Here is a 23,537-nt window from a genome sequence, read left to right on the forward strand (position 1 = left end):
CAGCTATTGTGTTTTGATGAATAAGAGGATTAGGAGATTGCTCGATCATAGAAATTTCTCTTTTCCAAGAAAATATTTTCCACATTCCCATTTCCGCTTTAGAACCGTTATGTTATTTACATCTTTATGCAATCGGAGAAGGTTTTGAATATCTCTATGATTGTCAAAATAATCCAATTTTGCTTAATGATGGAACAAATTTTCACAAAAAATGACGAATCAAAAATAATTTTGATAAAAGAAAACCTCAAAGCTCAAATTCATTTTGCATTTCCGTTGTTGAAGCTGTGGAGCCAGATTTCTCTTCAGATTCCGAGTCTGGCATCACAATCATTTCTTTTGCATTTTCGGGACAAATGCAGCCTTTCTGAGGCAAATGAAATTTGTCATAAAGAACAAAAAATAAAAGCTAACAGTAACACAAAATATGGCTTTTTTCTCAGGAATTACTTGAAATGACCTTGAATGAATCATTTTTCGATAAGCAATCCATTCTGTCATTCATATCATTTGGTTTAGGTGTAAAAGCAGAGTTTCTGCAAAAATATAATTTGTCGAGCAGGAGGGAAAGCGAATAAAAATATTTGTACTGCATCTGCCTCCAAAATGAGTAATTTTCTGTTTATTTAAAAAACTGGAACAAACTGGAAATTCCCTCTTCATTCTTGTAAAAATGAAAAATAAATAAATGTTTGTGCAGGTTTCATCATGAAACAATCCTTAATATATTCATGAAACTCCGGAATATGGAAAAGAAAAAGTGCAGGAGTTTTTATATTATTATGGGGTGGAATATTTTTTCAGAATTCACACAGGATGATTTGTATTTATGAAAAAGAAATAATACAATTATTATACACTATATTTTGGATTTGTTTTTTCGATTGAGTTTCGTTTCAATAGAATTTTACGATAATTTATCATTTATTTTCTAATGAGGGCGTATTTCTCATTATTCTGTATGTCCTTATTGAACCCTTAATTTTCTAAAATTCGAAAGTGTTTATGAAAAAATAAATTACAAAAAGAAAGAAGAATAAAGGAGAAAAAATTAGAAACAAAGATTGAAATAAGAAATATCTGAAAAACTGCAAAGTTAATCATTCACTACACCTGAAATTTTTTTTTATTTTTCGTTATTCAGTCAAGCTCGGTTATTATCACAATCCATTTTGCGCGATTTTTTGTGACCATAACCGAACTTGATAATAACCTAACCATCTGTTTCATTGAAAAATATTTCTGATTATTATTATTACAAGAGTGATTTATTAACACGAACTTTTTAAAAACCTGGACTTTATTTTTTTATAACAATAAGTTGATTTTTCCCACTTTTTATATTTTTTATATTGTTTTCATTATATAAGGAAAAATCAATGACTGAAATTCTGGATTAAATTACAGCACCTATTCTCTGATGGGGAGAAGATGTGAGAATAAGCTCCTCCATCTCTGATTTATACCTCCCCTGAAGAGATAAGGAAATAGCAACTGGGCTGACAAAGTTAAAATAGAATCGGAAAAATTTTTATGTTTTTTTTTCATTGAAAAAAAAGTTTTTTTTTTGAAATATTAAAATAAGATCATAACCAATATTTTATTTGTGTGAGCGTAGTGAAACAAAGAAAAGAAAGTGGTTTGACGAAATTGAGTGATTTGAAGAAATCATTCCAGTGTCGTCAAATCAAAAATCGATTAGCACGTATAGCCACAATAATTGCTGATGGAAAATGCCGTGTTACCAACTCTGCTAATATAAATGAATTCTCTCATTCATCGATAAACCGAGCTGTAACTGCCGTTGAAAAGGGTAGAACTGTGGGAAAAGTTGGTCGATCAGAGCTGGTTACAAAAGAAGAAAAAGACGCAATAACCGGAATAATCAGAATAGTAATCATCACAGGAGTGAGTTATTCTGTTGCTCAAACAAAACAACCGGTTTCAATTTTTATTTTTTTCTTATCTATGTTTACGCTAAAAAATAATTAAAGATGGAATCACTGATAACTGACAGAAAAATTCGAAGTGGAGAAGAAGAAGATAAAGAAGTCAAAATTTCAAAATCAACACCATCTTCCTTTGTCAAACGCAATCCAGATCTTAAAACATCCATTCCTCATAACGTTGATATTCAACGTTAATCGGTATAAAACAAGCAGTCTCTTCAAAATTTCTTCTCTCTTTTGTAATCGCTTCATAACACTCACAAGTACTCTCCTTCTCTCATCTTCAACACCGATGAACACTCTTCACGTCTCTCCGACTCCACAAAACAACTAGCTGTTCATCCTTCAGATGTTCCAGTCGGGTTTTCCAAAACACCAATCAACATGCCAAACTCCACTCTTGTGGTTGCAGTTGCATCTGATGGTTATTCTCTCCCAAGCCTTGTTCTTTGTCCATCCAAAAAACGACTACCTGAAAAGAACGTCTTGCTCAGCCTGCAGCTTCACACCTGAGCAGACAATGATTGATGGATGACTGATGTATTGTTTGCTCACTATGCTGAAGAGATACAACTGCCTGGAAATGTCCAAAGAAGAAAATTGCTGGAAATGAACGAAGATAGATGCTTGCTTCTCTTTGATTCACATTCTTCATGAGCACAGCCAGATCTGTGGCAAAAATTTGCAGATTCATCAATTGACGTAGTTTCATTTAATCCACACAGCACTCATCTTACACAGCCACTTGACTGCGGAGTTTTTGCTGTGTTTAAAAGATGTTTCAATTCAAGCTATGTTGTTCCATTTTTTTCTTCGATCGCACTCAGACGAAAAGCAGTTGCAATTGCCCCACCACAGGCTTTGCAAACTGCATTGGTTCCTTCAACAATTCACTCTGCATTTGAAAAAAGCAGAGTGTTGTCTGGACAAACCAATTCTGTATTGGTGAAGTTACCTGACACTCCTTCAGTTCAGCTGAGAATAAAATCCCATCGGTTCAATTTCCATGGAAAAAATATTTCCGACCAAGCATTTTCAGATGAATGGAAAGCATACAAAAAGATGAAAGATGAAAAGAAAACTGATGATTCTGCTGAAGAAAAAATTGAAAAAGATTTGTTTTCTGCAGAGAAGCCGAAAAAAAGAAAAATATCCAAATCCCAAATTTTAAAAGATGATGAATTTGAAGATGATAATGAACGAAGAAATACCAGAAAAATTATTAAAAGAGAATTGATGGATTGAATTTACTATTGATTGTTGCATTTTTTCGAAAATTTCAACATGCGATTTATAAAAAACTATTTATTCTTTAATCAAAAATACAAAAATTATGTCAGGACAAAAAAATCACCCTATATCTTTTCATTTTTTGATTTTTATATTCTTTCATTTTTCGCAACACTATGATAAGTTTTGAGCGACATCAAAAAGCACACATATAAACATCCAGTAAATCACGTCAAGTTTGAAAACACATTATTATCCTTGTCTTCATCTGAATGCAGCAACAAAGAAAAAAAAAATCAAAATAAATAAATAAATAAATAAATAAATAAATAGGGTCAGTAATTTATCATATCCCCCGTTTTTTATCGGGACCTAAATTTTCTGGCTCTCAAGAGCACTTTTAGAAAAAAATAAATAATAGAAAATTATTTATATATTATAGTATACTATTTCTGAAAATATTTTTTCATATTTTAATTTTTGTGAAAAGATCTGGTGTTTTTTGTTTTATTTTTAAGATCAAAGACTTGCTCGTATTTCAACAAGTTTTTTGTTTTGAGAGTTTTGAGATATATCATTGTTAATAAACTTAACTTCTTTATGTTTTTGGTTATTTTTCATTGTTTAACACTTCGTTTTTTTATTATATTTTCCATTTCACTTAATTTCGATAAAATTAAAAATTAATTGTGAAATTAGAGTAACCGTGTTTTTGTTCATTGAAGAATAGTTAAATAACTGATTGATATGTGTATCACCTAAATTTTGAAATGAAAAAATATGATTTGAAGTTAAAAACACAAAAATACACACAAACATGTTTTCTTAAATTATAATCTCGATCATTAAAAATTGAAGATTTTCTTTTTTCAAATTTCCTTTATTTGTTGATAATTTCCATCCTCACCATTTTGAATAAACGAAAAACTTGTTTTTTCAAATGCATTCTTCATTTTATCGAAATTAAGTGAAATGGAAAATATAATAAAAAAACGAAGTGTTAAACAATGAAAAATAACCAAAAACATAAAGAAGTTAAGTTTATTAACAATGATATATCTCAAAACTCTCAAAACAAAAAACTTGTTGAAATACGAGCAAGTCTTTGATCTTAAAAATAAAACAAAAAACACCAGATCTTTTCACAAAAATTAAAATATGAAAAAATATTTTCAGAAATAGTATACTATAATATATAAATAATTTTCTATTATTTATTTTTTTCTAAAAGTGCTCTTGAGAGCCAGAAAATTTAGGTCCCGATAAAAAACGGGGGATATGATAAATTACTGACACTATTTATTTATTTATTTGTTTGTTTATTTATTTATTTGTTTGTTTGTTTATTTATTTGTTTGTTTGTTTATTTATTTATTTTTTAATGAAAATTTTTTAGACACACAGAAATGGAAAACACTATTTGGGGAGAGCTAACTCTCAATGGAATGAAAAATTATTTGCATTTCTCAAATAATGATGGAAAACTTAGTTCGGCTGCTCTTAGCACCTTTGATGAAAAAGAGATGGATGAAATGATGTGTAAAGAAAAAATGGTGGAAGATAAAAGAATTAGAAAGATATTTAAAAGAAAAGAAAATGATTTGAATGAAATTTATTGTGTGAAAAAAGGAAAATTCGGAAAAAAGTGTGAAAAAAGTGATTGAAAACCGATTAAAATTTATTGAAAAGAAAAACAATGAAAAGTTGAATAATTTTAATGAAAATTTGTATCATAATTCCATGTTTATTGACAGACTCGACTGCGTAAAGAACAGCTCAGGTATGTCTTAGGTATGTTCTTTTTAAGAATCATCAATTAATTCAAATTCTTTTTCATATAATAATAATTCAGATTTTTATTCTTTTGATTCTTTATTATTTAGTCAACCACTTGAAGACTGTTTCGCTGATTCTGTTTCCGATAAAAGGTATGAAGGTTTGTGTTGTTCTGATTCAATTGAAATGGATGTGAGTGATGATGATGTGATTATTACTGAATATTAATTCTTTTTATTATAAAAATGGATTGTCAAAATTTTCAAATAAACTTCAGTTGAATCAAACTGATTTTCAATAATATTTTATATTCGAAAAAAAATTGTAACTCACTTTTGCTTTCTCAATGATTCCTTAATTTTTTTCTAAAAATCAAGGTTGAGAGCTAGACTAATTCTATCCTGTTATTTTCAATTATTATAAAAAGAAAATAACTTGCAGAGTTTGGGCTCAGAATTAGTTTCCCAGGAAAGTGAGTTATTATTTTTTCTTTAATAAAAAACACACACACACAAAAAAAAAAAGAAAATAATTGGATTCGAAACAAATATTAATATTGTTTGATATTGAATAAATAAACATTCTGAAATAAACAATAAAGAACTTTGAAAATATAATTTTCAAATAATGGGTGGAACACAAGTCCAAAAGGAATAAATTTTTACCCATATGATAAATTACTGACCCTAAATAACTAAACAAACAAATAAATAAATTAAAATACTCGTTTCACTGTTAAACGAGGACTTGTTGATTATATTTTCAGCAAATATTTTTTTATAAAACCGAAATCAATTAGTATTCCACAAATATAAATTACTCATTTTTTGCTCGAGCTTTCAATAAAATATTCGGGCATAAAAATTCCCAACTTAGGTATTTGATGAAAAGGCATCTTCCAGGAAATAAATGTGATTGCCTTTTATTTAAAAAATCTAAAAATAAAATATGAAAAAGAGATACAATGATGGTTGATTAGATTATAAAAAGTGACGTGGAAAAGAACTCATGCAACACTCCAGAAAAATGAAACAAACATATAATTCTTTTTCAAGCTAAAAACATTAGCTTGCCAAAATTATGAAGAAAAAGCTTTGCTTCCTTCCGCTTTAATTTCTGTCACTTTTGATGTATACCCTCCCTTGTTGCTTCCGCTATCATAATCTGCTCCAGAAGCTTTTTTCACTTTATCCATAAGATCGGCCTCGTCCAGCTCTGAAGGAAGTGAAGCCTGAACTTGGATATGAGAATATCCGAATAAAGTGTTGATAGAAGAGACATGGGTTCCCATTTTCCCTTTCTTCACAAGAGAGACAGATTCTCCAGAGAAGCTGATGAATATAAACTTTGGTCGGCGAGATTCAGCATCACCACTGATCACACGAATATAAGCATAGCCCATAAATGTCGGAGTCATAAGAGGAAGAACGCCAGCAATTCCTTCTGTTCCTTTGGCTACCAATTGGATGCAATTTGATTTTCCATCTTCATAACCAAGCACAACGAAATTTGTTTCCGTTGCATCATTTTTAATATCCGCAACAACTTCGCGAACTTCTTCTTCATTTTTCACTTGGATAGCTCCAACGGTTGTGTAAGACATCGCTTTTAACTTTTTTGCAAAACAGAAGGTTAAGGTACAAATGATCAATGCCCATTTTTGGTTTAAGAATTTCAATGTTTGCAGTTCGAAATGATCTTAACATTTGATAAAATGGAAAAAATATAATTCATTCTTTTAAAATTGATAGCTGATTAAAAAATGAGAGAAAAAGTGCAAAATTTTTATTCATGATAATTTGAGTGGTTTTCCATTTATTTTAACAATTGGCAAAATTTATCGAATGAGAATGCAGAGTAAGAAGCAAGAAAATTTGACAAAAAGAAAAATGAAAGATAAATTTATTAACAATTTTAACAAAAAGACAAATCAATACCACAACCTTTATTTTTAATTTTTGCTTGATTTCTGAAACATATTGGAAAAGATCGACATAACACTAATTATTCATCTGCTTGTGGCAAAGAAGGGGCAGGAGCAGATGTATCTGAGGAAGCATTCAGCATCGACGCTGTTTCGAGGGCAGAACGCAAAAAGGAAGGCATACACGAAGGAATTGAACTTTGATGTGGAGAAGAAAGAGAAGAGGAAGAAGAGGAAGAGGAAGAGGAAGAGGAAGAGGAAGAAGAAAGAGAAGATTGATTGTGAGATGAATGGAAATGTGAATGGGAAGAAAGATTCATGGCCTTTGCAATGATGTCTGAAGAAGAAGACAATCCTGATGCAGATGAAGAAGAGACAAAAGAAGAAGAAGAAGAAGAAGAAGAAATCGGAAGGGCAGCTGATGACATAAACGAAGAATACGTTGTTTGAGACACAGTTGGCATTGGCACATCAAATTCTGTGGCTGCTTTTGAAGTCTTCCCACTGCGCACCCCGCTGCTTCCTGCTCCTTTCTCATTCAGTTCTCTTTGACTTCGCATTTCTCTTTTCTCATCTTTCTGTTTGTCTTCACCGTTTGTCTTGAAGGAAGGAAAAGATACAGCATAAGCAGGTGTGGTGGGGCTGATAGGCTCCACATCATAGTCTGCATAGGGCATATCCAGATCAAATTCTGGCTGCGAGGAAATGCGAGGCATCCCATCGCCTTTGTCACCCAGAAACGAGGAAGATGCATCAACCCCTCCTCCTCCTCTTCCCCTTCCCCTTCCTCTCCCTCTTCCTCTGCCTCTTCCTGCACCTGTTCCTGTTCCTATCTCTGTCCCTATCCCTGCCCCTCTTCCTCTTCCTCTTCCTCTTCCCCTCCCTCTTCCCCTTCCTCTCCCTCCTCCTCCTTCTCCCATTCCGTTCTCCCCATCTTTCCCTTCTCCTCCACCTGGCTGCTTCCACCCCATCATCATCGCATTCATCTGCATCATCTGAAGAGAATTAACAGGAGGAACAAACGGAACAGAATTAGCAGAATTTGCAGAAGGAACAGAAGGAACAGAAGAAGTTGAAGGAGCAGAAGGCATCTGCCCAGCAGCTGCATTCACCACAGGCGCTTGAGATGGATTGTGCATTTGGCTCTGATTAGGAATCTGTCCTGCTATTTGTCCTGTTATTTGCCCCGTTATTTGTCCCATTGCTTGTCCTGCTGCTTGATTCATTGTTTGCCCTGTGACTTTTCCATTTGCTTGCCCATTTGTCTTCCCAGCCATCTGAGCAGGGTTCATCCCCAGCAAGTTTGGCATGCCTATCAGAGGCAGCTGTGGAGGAGCAATGTTTGACACACCAGCTGCTGCTCCTCCTCTCCCCATCGTTTGTCCAGGCAGGCCAGGGAAAAAGGGCATGGGCACAAATGGATTCATCGGATAGAACGAGGAATAAGGCATGCGATATAAAGAGGAGGAGGAGGAGGAGGAGGAAGAAGGAGCTGTGGCATAAGAGAATGCTGATCCTCTTCCTCTGCCGCCTCGTGGCTGCTTTGATTTCCTTCCTGATCTGCCATACCCATCGTCATAGTTATCTATCAGATCATCATATTCTTCCTGGACTTCTTCTTCCTCTTCTTCCTCTTCATTCAACAGCGCATCTTCACTCAGCTCAAACTCATCATCATCGTCTTCTGCCTCTTCTTCCTCTTTCTTCAGCGTGAAATCATCATCGTCTGTATGCTTCTTCCTCCGCGATTTTCTTTTATCTTCCTTTTGAAACTTCACCCGCTGCGACCACGAAGACTTGCCACTCAATAGCTCCATCATCGACTTCTTCTTCTTCTTCTTCTCTTCATCTCCTTGCCTCTCTTTCTCTCTTTTGCTCCTTCTGTCTTTCTCTTTTTGTTTCTCTCTTTCTCTTTCTCTTTCTCGTTCATCTTCCTCATCATCTTCGTTGTCTTCTTCTTCTTCTTCTTCTTCTTCTTCCTCCTCATTGTCATCTTCATATTTTCCTTTTTTCCTCTTTTTGTCATCTCCATCCTCATCTTCCTCCTCTTCCCCTTCTTCATCGTCAAATTCCTCTCCATTCACATAGTCTGTCACAAGACTCTGCTTCTTCAGCCTCTCTTTCCTCAGCCTTTCTCTCTCTTCTTCGTTTCTTTGCCTCAAAAGCGTCGGATACAACAAACCAGATAGCGCAGAAAAGGGATTGGATATCTCACGAAATGGAAGAGGGTTGCTGCGTTTGCCTGAAAGAGAATAAAAATAATAATAACAATAAGAAAAAGAAAAAGAAGAAAGAATGATTATAAATGAATGAAAAGAAAGAAAAATAAATAAATAAATAAATAAATAAATAAATAAAAAAAAAAAAAAAAGAGAGAGAGAGAGAAAGATTTGAGTTCAAAATTCACTTTGTTGAAACAAAAAAAAATATTTTTTTTGAAAAAAAATAAAAAATAACATTATAATTATCACAATTCAAAATTGTACAAAAAATAAATAAATAAATAAATAAATAAATAAACATTAACATAATTCAATTCATTTATCGCTCTCACACTTTTTTTGCATGCGTCTTTGCATCCGTTGACATTCTCCACAGAAAGTGCGCCAGGAAACTCGTCCTTCTGGTCTTCTGTGCACACTTTCAGGTCTCTTCTCACACAGGCCATGAATTGCTGGCTTTCAGGCAGTCTTTCATAGACTGGTGAGTGAATTGGGCAGAAATGCACGAAAAACGTGTCTGTGTCCATCGAAGGATGGGTGAGAGGCTCTGCGAAAAGACTGTCTGAAGAATGAAATGACAGGGAAAATAATAATAACAATAATAATAAAGTCATTTACGAGACAATAATATTCAAAAAGAAAAGTTAAGAAAAAGTCAGGAAGAAATAAAGATAGAAAATTAATCACTGAAAATAAAGTCAGAACATTCATATGCACACTTTTAACAGCGCAGCTGATGTGAAATGACTTGTTGCAATCAGCAGAGCCACAATACATCAGAGCACCCTGCGTTGAACGGCAAATGCAGCACATTCCTTTGAACCTGCTCTTCTTAATCTCTGAAATGTCAACATAATCTCCTTCAAATACAACCTTTATGGTGATTGTCACAATAAAAGAGCAATTAAGAAAGGATATAAGCAATAAAATAGAAATAAAATTATGAGTTAATTCAGAATATTAAAGTAAAAATATGGAAAGTTAAACAGAAAAAAGATATTTTTTTCATTTGTAAACAAAGACTTTACAAACCTCTGGGAAATACATTGCGCAACATGTGTGGACCCAGCCCATTTTATCCTTCAGCTCACTCATAGCTCCTCCAATATGATCGCATAATTTGCATCTGCGTGCCTGATTGACACGACCATCAGAATGCCGAGGGCGAACGCCTCTCCTGTTAAAAAATTTTTTTGTTTCATTATTAATTTTTTAAAAATATTCAACTGTTGAAAAACAAAGGAGTAATACCTGCAAGGTCTACAAAACCACTTTTCCTTTTCCATTTCTGCTGGAGTAATGCCATAACATTCCGCATGAACAGCAACTTGACAACCATCGCAATATACAATTACATTGTCATCAAAATCTGTGTTGAGGCCACAGACAGTGCAGACTTTTTCTGATGTGAGAAAATGTAATATGAAAATTATAGTGATTGTTGCAATAAATGAATAATTATTACAACAAATTTAAAACGATGATAAATCACAATTTCGTTTTTACAACGCCAAATAGATAAAATGTAATGAAACAAACGCAAAAATAGCGTCAAAACAAAATGAACAATGATTTATTAATGATTTTGTGAAAATGATATTTCAACAAACCATCGTCCGGAATTTCATCATCTAAAACTGAGACTGTTTTAAGTAAATGTGTTTGTACGTGCTGTCCATGCAAAGGTTGTTGTGTTTGCTCTTTATTTGAATTATCATTTCCCTCGTTTGAAGCAGTATCATCTTATAATATTCGAAGAAAATGGTTTTATAGTTTAAACAGTTCATATTATGTTGAAAATATAAATTTTCTAAAAAAATACCTTTTTCAGACTCTTCCATATATCTAAGCTCGGGCAATCAAAAATTAATAATTGTTATTTCTGTAAATCAAACAAAAATCAAGAATTAAAATTTGAAACACCCCATATTTGTTTTCATTTCTTGATCAATCACCATAAGATAAAATTTATTCGATACCTTCATTTATTTGGGGGTTAATTTCGGTCGGCCAGCTTCGTCTCAGCTAACTTTTATCAACGCTATATTGCTTTTTTAATTAGAGGCTGCTCGCGATGGGGCAAACCTCATCTCAGTCTCTCAAAGAATATCTTCAAGATAACACAATATCGCTTCCTGATCAGCCAATCCAAGGCGTTGAAATTGGATTGCCCTTGTCCCTTCTAGAAAAAGTAAAATTTGATGAAGTGTTTGTTGTTTGGAGTACCAAAAGAGATGGAGAGGATTGGAAACGCGTTTCGCAAGGAAGGTTTAATATTGTTAAGGGTTTTTTTTGAAATGAAAGAATATTTTTTTATTAAATTCATAGCTTTTATACTCCAACAAAAAATGATATTGGATGCTTATTGCGTTTGGAACTGTTTTACCAATTTTATACAGATGAAGCTGTTGAAAGTTTTGAAGATACGCAAGCGTTTGCGCAGCGTGAATCGGTTATCTTCCCACAAAAATATGCAAAAATACGGAAAAAACTATCATCAAACGATCAGACTCATTTTGATCGAGTTATATTACACACACAGCCAGGTATTCCATATCCAACATATGCGGAAATGCGAACAACACTAATTCCAAATCAGGGTTATATCGAATTTACTCACGACTCACTGGATGAGCTCCATTACCGCGCCACAAAATTCCAACCAGACTCCCAACGAAAGCCACGAATCCAGCCAGGAACAAACCTCCAGAGGTACTCACGGATAATGCAGGAGAGGAGGAGGAAGCTGCGAGCAATGACTGGAGGAATATTCCCCTTTGAGCCGCTCGATGAGCAGACGCAGGCTATGGTGATGGTGCCACAAAATGACATCCTCTGTGCCTGGCACGGGAAGCTTGCATTTTCGTGTGTGTGTGCGAAAAAAGTGATTTCGCTGGAAGATGGCTGGCTGGCTGAGACGATGCCTGCAGATTTCTATTATTACTATGTGCTGCTGAAGGAGAAGCTGGTGGAGGCAACGGGAGACCCAACTGCAGGCAAAGGAGGGAAAGGAGGAAAAGGAGGGGAAAATGGAGAAGTTAGCAAAAGAATGAATGAAAAGAAGAAGAATAATAATAAAAAGAGAACTAATTCACCTTCTCCTTCAAAATCTTCAAAAAGAAATTCATCATCATCATCTTCTTCCACTTCTTCCATTTCCTCCTCCTCCTCCTCTTCCACCTCTTCCTCTTCCTCTTCTTCCTCTTCCTCTTCTTCTTCTCGCCCCCACACCTATTCAGACGAATCTGCCTATGATGACACCTTTTTAGCGCTGAATCTGATCCAGCACACATATCAGCAGGACAATTCGTACATTTCTCACCCAGCCAACCACTTCACAGTGCTTTCTTGGCATTGCTCTCCCCCTGCCATTCCTGTTGCCGTCACTCAGCAGTCTTCTCAACCTGCTCTTAATTTGTCTTCTTCTTCTTCTTATGCTTCTTATGCTTCTTCTTTTTCTTCCTCCTCTTCAAATTCTTATTCTTATTCTTCCATATCATCATCTTCTTCTTCCTCTTCTTCTTCCTCATTAGCAACTTCTCCCTCAATGCCCTCTTCCTCCTTCCCTTCTTCTCCATCTCCCTCTCCTTCTTCTTCTTCTTCTCCTTCCTCTTCTTCTCCCTCTTCTTCCTCTTCTCCTTATTTATCTGCTTCAAATACATCTTCCAAAGCCTTGTTCCCTTCCTCCTCCATCTTCACCCCTTCTTCCACTTATGTTTCTCCTTCTCTTCCTTCTCTTCCTTCTTCTCCTGCAACAAGCAAATTCTCTATCATTCCAACCTCTTCTGATTGCGTAAATAATGCTGGCAATGAAAATGCTAACAAATCTTCATTTCCTTCTTCATTATCATCTCCCTCTTCCTCTTCTCTTTCTTCTTCTTCCTCTTCCTCTTCTTCTTCTTCTCCCTCTTCTTCTCTCTTCCCTCCCTCCAACAACATTTTCAACCAGCTCAACACATCACCAGCCCTTCCTTCCATTCGCCATACATCTCAAATGCTTTCACCTTCCCCTGTTTCCACCCCTCCTCCTCCTTCTCCTCTTCCTTTTCTTCCTTCTCTTCCTCCTCCTCAACATCATCCTCTTCTTCCTTCTTCTTCCTCTTCTTCCTCCTCTTCTCTTTCTTCTCTTTCTTCCCCCCCTCAATCTTCATTAACTTCCTCTTCTTCCTCATCTTCTTCTTCCTCCTCTTCTTCTCCTTTGTCTTCTCCTTCTCTCAAATCTTCATCTTTTCATCTTCATTCAAACATTCACTCAAAAACAGCTTCGTTCAACTCTTCCTCTAAATGGGAAGGATGTGGAAGCAGCATAACAACTAAAGAAAATTCATCATCATCGTCATCATCATCTTCTTCTTCTTCCTCAAAGAAAACAAAGAACAACAAAAACATTTCTTCTTCTCCAACTTTATCTTCTTCTCATTCTCATTCCACCTCTTCCTCTTCTTCTTCTTCTTCATCTCCTTCTTCTTCCTTCAGATTCTTCAAACGTTCTTCTTCTCTTGCTTCATTTGCCTCTGTCACTTCATCCATTTCGTATACCCCTTCTTCTTCATCTTCCTCTTCCTCTTCTTCTTCAATCAATCCACCTTCTCCTCATACTCCTTCCTCTCTTTCCTCTTCTTCTTTATCACTTTCCTCTTCTTCTTCCTCCTCTTCCTCCTCTTCTCTTCCTCTCCCTTCCTCTCCTTCTGCCATCTCCTCCACACAACACACTCCTCATTCTTCTCCTCTCCCTTTTCGTTCCTCTCCTCTTTTCTCTCCAAACACTTTTTCTCCTCCTCAGCCTCCATTTCATCCTCAACAGCCTTCACACTCACTTCAGCAGCCTCAGCAGCTTCAGCAACAATATCGTTCTTCTCTTCCTCCTCTCCTTCTTCCCTCTCTTTCTCCTTCCTCTCCTTCATCTTCTTCTTTTTCTTCCTCTCCCTCTCCCTCTCCTTCATCATCATCTTCTTCTTCCCCCTCCTTCCTCCTCAGCCCCCCTCTCCACCCTCTCCCCTTCCCCCTCTCCTCTCCTCTCTGGCCTGTGCCTGCCTGGAACCTCCGCTGCGGAATGATCGCCTCGATGCTCCTCTCCTTCTGCCCAGACGTCATCTGCCTCCAAGGCGTGCCTCTGATTGGCGTAGACACATTGGCAAGAGCGCTGTTCCCTGTGTACAATGGATGCTGTGCGACGATTGTGCCGCCGTCGGTGCAGAGGTGTGCGAGGAGATGGAGCTACAGAGAGAGGAAGAGGAAGAGGAACGGGAAGGGGAGGCTGGGGGAGGAGCTACCGGTGGTGGGGGGAGAGAAGGGGAAGGGGAAAGGGAAAGGGAAAGGAAAAAGGAATGAGAAGGAGAAGGTGAATGAGAAAGAGGAGGAAGATGAAATAGATGAAGATGAATTTGAAGACGAAGAGGAGGAAGAAGAAGAAGAGAATGAAGAAGATTTAGAAAGAGGTGATGATATTGAAAAACAAGAAAAGGAGACAGATTCATTTGACAGCAAAAATGACATCTCGACAAATGACATGAGACAAACAAGACAAGCACCAAGGCCGCTTCATTCGTCTCCTCATTCAACCAAAAATGGAATAAATGCGACCTCAAAACAAGCAAAACAAGCAAAAGAAATCAAACAAGAAAACACAAAAAACTCACAAAAATCTGTAAAACCTTCAAAATCTACAAAGCCTGTCAAACCCCCCGATTTCAGTTCCGAGAAGAGCAAAGCCAACGCGAAGCAGGCGAAAGTGCCAGAGGGCATCCACATTGTCGTTCTGCACTCTCTTCTCCCCTCTGCAGCCATCTTCCCTCAGTTCTGGGGAGACGATCCGTCTGCCCTGAAAGCGGTGGACTCGCTCAAACACGCCGAGCCATTTTTCGACCCAGATGAGGTGCCTCGCTCTTCTCCTGCGTATACGAAGGATCTGGCAGGGCAGATGGAGAAGGCGCTGGCAGCAGACTCGATGTTCTATCAGACGGGGATGAATGGAGAAGGAAATTTAAGTGGAGGAGGAAGCGGAAATGCATATGGAAATGGAAGAGGAGGAGTCTATGGAAGAAGTGAAGGGAATGGTAACACTGGGTGTAATGATCAAGCTTATATGAATGGGAAAACAATAACTTCTCCTTCACAAAGACAAATGGGAAATCATAGCAATTCAACAATGCTTGTGTCACCATCCAGAAATGCAATGGCTGGCAAGTCACATTCAGAAAGAGCTCCTTTATCATCTTCATCGTTTTCTCCACCAGCTGTGTCATTGAATCATTCTTCTTCTTCTTCTTCTTCTTCCTCTTCCTCTTCCTTCTCCTCATCCCCTCCTTCCTCACCCTCCCCTCTCTGCTACTCCTCCTTCGTCAACTGCATCTTCTACAACCGCCGCCGTATTATCCAAGGAAGCCGGCCTCTCTCATTCAATCTCTTCAATTTGGCGCCTTCTGACTCGCTTTCCACGTCAGATGGGCTGCCCTTCCATTTTGTGGGCGAAAAAGCAGGTGTCCATTTGGATGGGTGCAAACCAGCGGTCAACAAGAGAGAGGCGCTGATGAGACTGAGATTGAACCAGGAGTTGGGGTTGTTGGGGGCTGGGAATGCGGAAGAAGAAAAAAGAGAAGGAGAAGGAGGAGGAGGTGGTGGTGGTGGGAAGAAAAAAGGGAAAGGGAAAAATGAGAAGGAGAAGGAGAAAGAGGCGGAAGGAGGAAGAAATACGCGGAATTCTGCTCAATCTCCAACAGCAATGAATTCTTCTTCTTCTTCTTCTTCTTCTTCAAACTCTTCTCGTTTGTCCACTCCAACTTTCCCTTCTCAGCCAAACACTCCTTCTTCACTATCTTCTTCCTCTTCTTCCTCTTCTTCCTCTTCTTCCTCCTCCTCTTCGCCTTCCTCTTATTCATATTCTTCTTCTTCTTCTTCTTCTTCTTCTTCTTCTTCTTCTTCTTCTTCTTCTTCTTCTCTCTCCCTCTCTTCCCTCTCCTCCAAATCCTCCAGCGCAGCCCTTTCCTCTCTCCTCTCCTCCTCTCTCGACTCTTCCACTCTCTCACTCTCCTTCTCCACCTCCTTGCGAGCCCTCGGCCTTCTCTTAGAAGTGCTCCCTTCTCCCATCTACAACAGCAGCGACCAGTTTGTGTCTCAGTCTGATGTGCTGTATGGAATGCGCTTTTTGTGCGATTTCTTAAGATTTGAGCAGGCAAAGAGAGGAAAACACGGGATGGTTCGGTTGGTGGTGAATGAGGCGTTGCTGATGAGGAATCCGAATCTGACTGGGATGATTGTGAAGCCAGACATCAACACTTTGAGGAGGGAAGGGGCGATTGTGGAGAGGGAGAGGGAGAAGGAGAGGGAGAGGAGGAGGATGTTGGCGGTGCTGGCGATGAAGAGGAAGGAGGAGGAAGAAAAAGAGATGGAGAGGAAGAAGAAGGAAGAGAGGGAGAGGTATTTGAAGATGAGGGAGGAAGAAAGGAGAAGAAGAGAAAAAGAAAAGTTGATGAAGATTGTGGAGGAGAGGAACAGAATTCAGAAGGAGAAGAAGGAGAAGGAAATGAGAGAGAAGGAGAAGGAGAAGGAGAAAGAGGAGAAAGAGAAAGAAGAGAGAGAGGAGAAAGAGAAAAAGAAAGAGAAAGAGAAGAATGAAGAAAATAAGAACGAAGATAAAGTGACGGAGAAATCGAACGAAGGTGAATCAACTGAAAATAAAACTCAAACAGAGATGTTACAACCAAAAAATGGGAAAATGAATAAAAAGATGAAATTTAATGGCAAAAAAATTGTGAAGCTGAAAAAGAAAGACTCTTCAAAGGCAGACAAAATGAAGAAAGAACATGAGGAAAATGATGTTATCCAAACAACAAACGAAAAGCAACAAACGGAGCAGAAGGATTTAAGCTTAGCACAACCAGAAGAAAAGATGGAAATGAAAGAAGGAAAAGAAGAGAAAGAAGAGAAAGAGGAGGGAAAAGCAAATAAATCTATTGAAGATTCAAATTCATTGACCACACAGCTTGTCTCAAATCCAATTTCTTGTGTAATTAATCAAAGTTCAACTTCAATCTCATCTACTTCACAGAAATCAATGAATTCCTCCTCTTCCTCCTCTTCCTCTTCTTCTATCTCATCTGAATCTCAAAACAATGATAAATCTTATTCTTCTTCAACACCTGGAAGACTCATAACAAGAACAGAAACATCTGCAAACAGCAAAATTGAATCAATTGTAGCAATGACACAAAAGCTGTCATCTGACACAACAGAAAAAGCTTCTATTTTATCAACTTCATCATCATCATCTTCTTCTTCTTCCTCTTCTTCTTCAATCAGCTCATCCAATCTGCTGATTCTTCAAAAACCAACACTCCAATCTTCTCTTAGTGAAATTCCCCGTTCAAATGTGATTTCTTCTTCGAACACTCTTTCTTCTCAGTCTTTCAGAGGTCGTTCTTTGACTTCTGAAATTCCAGCTAAACAGCTCCAAAACTCTGCTTCATTGACGCAAAGAACTAATCTTAGCTCTTCAACAGCATTAGCAGCAACAACTGCAACTACAATTTCTTCAACGCAAATGAAGTCCAGACCAAACAGCAGATCTTCTTCTCTATCTTCCTCTTCCTCTCGCTCCTCTTCTCCTCTTCGTCTGCGTCCTCCTTCATATGTCCAGAAGTCTCTTCTCAACCTGCCTCACCACGCTGCCCACTATCTCCGCACATTTGCCCAGATCTCTTCTTCACACAGACACCACCTCTGCTCTAAACGTGTTCTTGTTACAAGCGCCTTATTCTTTGGCGACCCTTCCTTTGGAGACGATGCGCGGTTTGTGCAGATGTGGCACTTGTCGCAAAACATCCACAACATGCTGCTTGAGACGCAGACACAGAAGATGATCGACCCAACTGTCGAAGCAGCAGATGCACAAAAACACAAACAGCAGTTCGTTTCTGAGCAGATTGACATTTTCTCAGCACTGATGCTCCCGCCGATGGCTCCTGAGGAACACAAAGAGTTCTTCAGAAAGAGAATGGAGCATCTCAATTTTCCACTCCCTCCTGTCTCCAGCACTACTCCTACCTCTCCATTCTACTCTCTCATCGGCTCTGGCTGCTCAAGCCAGATGTCGAATGACAGCATGGAATTGCCTCAGTCCACTCCTGATGCAGAAGAACAGCCAAATGACGAAACGAATCTGAACAGCGATCAGCCTGTTTCCACAAACAGAACAAACATCACACCTTTTTCACAGCTGGGCTCCTCTTACTCACGAGCTGTGTCTTCTCTTTCTCTGCCTGTGAACACATCTGCTTTGACAGAATACGACTTCCCTTCAACTTTGATTGGAAAGCCCAGAGCGCATCCACAGCAACAACTACAACAGCAGCAGCCATCGCCGTCTGCCTTGTTCCTCTCGTCCATCCCTCTTTCTGCACACACTTTTGACACCCGCATTCCTGTTGTCATCTGCGGCGACATTGCATCTGCTTCGCTATCCGCTCCTGCACTCAAACTGGCTATGGAAGGGATTGAATCCTCTGCCCACTCGTCCATTCGCAATTCTCCACTTTTGCTTCCCTTTCTACGTCGCTATGCACTTTCTCCGCCTTTCCCTCCAATTACTCCGCTGAAGCCACAAATTGCCTCCCAGTTTCTTGGAAAGCCCTCAAATGGAACTTCTGGTTCTGGCTCTTCTCTTTCGTCCTTCTTCTCGCCTGTCTCGCTGACGACGTCTCAGCCAGGGAAAGTGTATGGGCTGTTTCCTACTCCACATGGAAGTGCTTTGAAGGTGACGTCTATTGAGATGAGGGACACGACGAGGAGGAAGCAGACAAGAGGGATGAGGAGATGGAAGATGGTAATGCATGAAAGAGAGAAGAGAGAAAGAGAAAGGGAGAAGACGAGGAGAATTTGGAGCGAAAGCATTGGAGTCATGGGAAAAGAACAGGAAAACGCGAGAACGCACAGAAAGGAGTGGAAGATGGAGCGAATGGAAAAGGACCAGAAAGACGAAGATGAAGAATTTTGTCGATGGAGAAGGAAGAAGAAGGAGTTGGATGAGAGTGAAGATGAGCTGATGGAGTGGATTGAGAGAAGATTAAAAGAGAAAAGGAAGAAAGAGAGGGACGGAATGAAGAAAGGAGAATTGCTGCTTATAAAAGCAGAAAAGATGGAGAAAGAGAAAAGAAAAAAGGAAAGAAGGATCGAAAGGGAAAAGGAGAAAGAAGAGAAAAGAGAAAAGCGAATGAGAAGAGCCGAATTAAAAGCAGCCGAACGAATGAAACGGAGAGAAGAGAAGAAACAAAGCAAACGAATGGAACATGCACAAACGCAAGGAGTTTCAAATGAAAATGCAGCAATAAATAATGGAGCAGTAAATGAGAATATCAAAGAAGAGAGCAATGGCAGCAATGGACTAAAAGATCAAAGCAATGGAAGCAGCGTGCTCAGTGAACAGGAGAGTGCAGACATTGAGGCAGATGAGGATGAAGCCTCAGTCAACTCTGACATTGTTGATTTGAGCATCTTCCCAATCGCAGGCAAAGCTCACTTGGCGCCTCTGTGTGTGAATGGGATTACCTCTTTTCAATCGCTCTCCTCTTTTTTGATGACTCCGCCTTCGCCAAGTATGGCCTCAGAATCATCTGCACTGTGCCAGTCGCCTTCCTCTGCATTCATACGCTCTCCTCAACGTTCTGGTTCATATTCAATGCTGCCGCAGAGGATGCCTGCTCCTCAGTTGCCTGATGGACCAATCACCGTGCAATTAACTTCAATGGCATCTTCTGAAAATGCAACTTATCCTTCATTAACACAGAAAAAGCCTTCGTTTGTTACATATTCAAAGGAGATGAATAACTTTGCTGCTTCTGATGGAATGTCCGTATTTCAAGCTTCTCATTCTCAAAAGGCGCTTTGCAATCCTGTTGCTGTGAAGCATCAATCTGTCTATGGAGATTCATATTCATCACAAGCTTTTTCATTGAATCGTATTCATGGAAAGATGGCAAACGGTGCATCTGATCACTTGAATGTCTCAGAACATAGCAACTATTTGCCATCTTTCCGAAATAGCACATATTCTCTTCTGAAGCTGTTGGAATATGATAGAAAGCTGGAGCCGCAGTGGGACTTCCTTTCACTCTCAAAGGCTGTTTCACTGCCTATTATGCCTTCGAATTTGAGTCGGCTGCATCTGCGTCATCCTTTCGTGCGCTATGAGCTTCCGTACTCGCGTCCAGATTCACTTCCATTTGTGCTGGAGACACCACTCACTGGCTGCTCGACACAGTTCAGTACGCCTTTCTATAAGCGAATGATGGAGCTTCAGGAAAAAGTGGTTATGAATGCGCAGAAAAGAGTTGCACAGCAAAAGGAGGAGAGTGGAGTTGAGACAGCAAGTGAGACAAAGTCAGAAAATGTTCAAACATTTGACGTTAGCATTCCATCCAAAACAATCACTGAACCACTAACAAAAAATGTTTCTCCGATTGCAGATGAAAAGAAGGTCTGTTTAAACGGAATATCAGCAAATGAGAATGCAAATACTCATTCAGCGAACGAAGAATGCACTCATTCATACAAAAAAAGCAGACCAGGGATGATTGAAGCTGGACAAAAGAAGGATCAGGAAGCAGAAAATTTCGTGGCCGAAGATCAAATTGGCAATGTTAATGAAATGACTCCACAAAAAACCGCAGAGACCCCACTTTCACAAAGCTGGAGTTCGGCACAGTTTTTGGCTTCTCCCACAACATCTCCAATGAAACCTTCAATTCGTCCATCGGCTGCTCAGCAAACAGAACCAAATGTGGCTCTTTCGACTGTCACATCAGGCACACAGCTTGCTGAATCACGTCCAAACTCTGTCTGCTCTTTTGAATCTTCTCATCACAGCCCATCTTTTTCATTCGAAGCCAATTCGCCAAGAAGCAGATCTCCTGCATGTACTTCTCCTTCTGTTGAAGTTACTTTTCAATCAAGTGTCGCAAAGACGAAACAAAAGAAAACCACAAAAGAGAACTTGGAAAGGGCAGTGACTTCTCCATCGTGTAATTCTGAAACTATAGATACATGTTCTGATGCATCAAAATCGCGGACAGCTTCTCCGTCTGCATCATTAACGAAATCTGAGAAAAAGAGTAAAACGAATGAAAACTACGTCATTCCTTCGCAATCAGTTCTTGGCATCTGGTTTCTGCCTGCTTACACAACATCTGGAAATCATCATGTTTCTCCGTTCGTCCCATCTCTTCTGTCAAACAGCTGCGGATCCTGCTGGAGAAGCGAAGTTACACAACGGAGTGCAAAAACAGGGAAAGAGCGAGCACTATGGTATCTGGCTCAGCTGTCACATGCTCTGGAGCTGTGGGTAGAGAGTCCGTGTTCAGTGATGGGATGGGTGAGTGGGATGGATGGGGTGTTGGAATCAAAAAATGAAGAGGAGGAATCTGAGCTGGCAAAAGTGTCGGTTCGGATTTCTTCTCTTCTGTCGAGGAAGATTATCTTTTCGTCACTCCACTCAACTTGCAGAGATGCTTCTAATGTTGCTGACTGTTTATCAGTTTCAGTTGATTCCTTGTTCAAAACGATGCTTTCAAATCTTATAATTCCTTCATTTTCAACTGTGAGTTCCAAACCTTCTCTTTCCTCTTCTCTTTCACTCAGAACATATACAAGTCCTTCTTTTCGGGGAGATAAGCTTTCTTCTCCTGTTCTGGGCCTGAACGATTTTCAGTTTCAGGCTGGACAATTTGGGCCTCGCAGCTTGATGCAAAAGGGAGCTAATGCGCTGTCATCTCCTTTTCATGCACTTTCTCCAGTTGTTGATTTGCGTAGCTCTTGCCGCACACAGCTGCAGCAGCTTGAGGATTGGAGAGGTGCCACTTCGACTCCTTCTGCTCCTGGTGAAATTGAGACTTTTCCTCGGAATGCAGGTCTACCACTTTCTCAACTATATTCAAAGCACATACCAAAACCAAAAGATAATGCAATTCTCTCGCAGAACAGAAGAGGCTCATTGGCTGGGATAAAGCACAAGCATCACAGAAACAATGGAAACCTCGAGCAGTTTATTCTGACAAAGAGATATCCTCACAAGCCTGTTTTGCTGTTTCGATCACCTCTTCTTCTGACAGATGCCTATTCATACATAGCTGCATCAACTACACAGCCATCGGTGCTGAAGAAACTGGGGATGCTTCACACAGGAAGCGGGATTGATGTGAGTGTGCTTCAGATGGCAGAAGCACTTATGAAAAACAAAAGCGGTGGAAATAGAACGAAAGCTGCATGGAAGTGGCTGGAGCTGAACAAGAAAGAGGTTGAGGTTGATCGAGCAGAAAATCTATTTGTGTCTTATTCAACTTGGAACAGAAATTCAGTGAGACCTTTGCTGCTTTCGCTGATGCAGCCCGTGCTTTATTCGTATCCATCAGATGTAATTCTGTCTTCTCCTCAACTTCATCCCATCCGCGTTTCTGTTGGACTGTACAACCCAGCAACGAAAGAGAAAGAAGCGTTTATCGGAAGAGAGAACAAAGTAAGGCAGGCAATGGCCGAAGAAAAAGCGATCAAATCGATGGAAAAGAGCAAAAAAGGATCATCTTCTCAGCGCTTTAATCCAGTCAAAGAGAAAATTGAAGCAATTCAGAAGCAAAAGAATGAAAATGGAGACATTCAGCCAAACGGTTTGTCATTAGATTTTACAAAATCATTTAGCGAGTCAGGAATGAAAAAGAAATCCGATCAAAAAAATGATAATACAAAACGTCCTGGATCAACATCTTCAACAGGTGCTCCGGTAAATAATGATTCATCAAACAGAAAATTGCACGCTGACACCAAAATTAACTCTCCATCTGTCCAAAGCATTCAGCAAAATACTCAGTCACCCGCTCTGCAAGTTCCAACACAGCAAGATTTGCGCATGTTGATATCTGCAGCTATCGCAGCTCATCCACCTTTTGCAATTACTCTGTTCCCAACCTCTCATCGCCCTATAATCGCCACCTATCACCGTTTCTGGGAGGATCCTCATGGAGAGCCATTCCAAACAGAAGAGCAGCTTGCTGCCAATTTGGTGTGGAAGATGCGTACAATGGATAAAGACTAATTATTGTGATATATATACTGTTATTTTTGTTATCTTTCATTGTGTTTTCATCATTATTGTTATTTATTTTTATTCAATTAATATTTTACGGCTTTTTAAGATATGATTTTTGTTTTGCTTTGTATTTTCCATTAACATTCATTGCAACACAATTTTTCGCAACTTCGTGATAAATTTGATGTGCATTTGAAACTTTTCAATTTTCACTTTACTTATAAAATTGTAGTTTATAAAAGACAAATTGTTGTGAAAAACTACTGAACGTTTCAATGAGAAAAAAAATATGAAATAAAGAAATTAAAATAATCTCAAACATTAGACAAAACACGAAAAGAAATATGCGACGATTCTATGAAAAA

The 23,537-nt window shown here is 38.7% G+C and overlaps 3 protein-coding genes across 3 annotated transcripts; 1 reads left to right on the forward strand and 2 right to left on the reverse strand.

The window, feature by feature from the left end:
- Window positions 1–5,904: 5,904 nt before the first annotated feature.
- MONOS_11307 (cofilin/ADF) lies at window positions 5,905–6,589 on the reverse strand. The gene has a single exon (XM_067863827.1). It carries the CDS (start codon window positions 6,556–6,558, stop codon window positions 6,034–6,036), a length of 525 nt encoding a protein of 174 aa, XP_067724899.1. The 5' UTR covers window positions 6,559–6,589; the 3' UTR covers window positions 5,905–6,033.
- Window positions 6,590–6,612: 23 nt separating this feature from the next.
- Window positions 6,613–10,942, reverse strand: MONOS_11308 (putative protein Jade-1; the record flags this gene model as incomplete). The annotated part of the gene is made up of 7 exons (XM_067863828.1): window positions 6,613–9,121; window positions 9,436–9,663; window positions 9,821–9,974; window positions 10,134–10,278; window positions 10,353–10,503; window positions 10,712–10,843; window positions 10,924–10,942. 7 exons carry the CDS (start codon window positions 10,940–10,942, stop codon window positions 6,960–6,962), a joined length of 2,991 nt encoding a protein of 996 aa, XP_067724900.1. The 3' UTR covers window positions 6,613–6,959.
- A 233-nt stretch (window positions 10,943–11,175) lies between these two features.
- Window positions 11,176–23,432, forward strand: MONOS_11309 (uncharacterized protein; the record flags this gene model as incomplete). The annotated part of the gene is made up of 2 exons (XM_067863829.1): window positions 11,176–11,369; window positions 11,430–23,432. 2 exons carry the CDS (start codon window positions 11,176–11,178, stop codon window positions 23,176–23,178), a joined length of 11,943 nt encoding a protein of 3,980 aa, XP_067724901.1. The 3' UTR covers window positions 23,179–23,432.
- Window positions 23,433–23,537: the final 105 nt, after the last annotated feature.

This window comes from Monocercomonoides exilis (genome assembly GCF_001643675.1).
Source record: "Monocercomonoides exilis strain PA203 chromosome Unknown scaffold31-1199392, whole genome shotgun sequence".
Taxonomy (NCBI): Eukaryota; Preaxostyla; order Oxymonadida; family Polymastigidae; genus Monocercomonoides; species Monocercomonoides exilis.

Bases quoted from the DNA above. Each gene is read 5' to 3' on its own strand.
- MONOS_11307 (XM_067863827.1), bottom strand. From the start codon at position 6,558: ATGTCTTACACAACCGTTGGAGCTATCCAAGTGAAAAATGAAGAAGAA.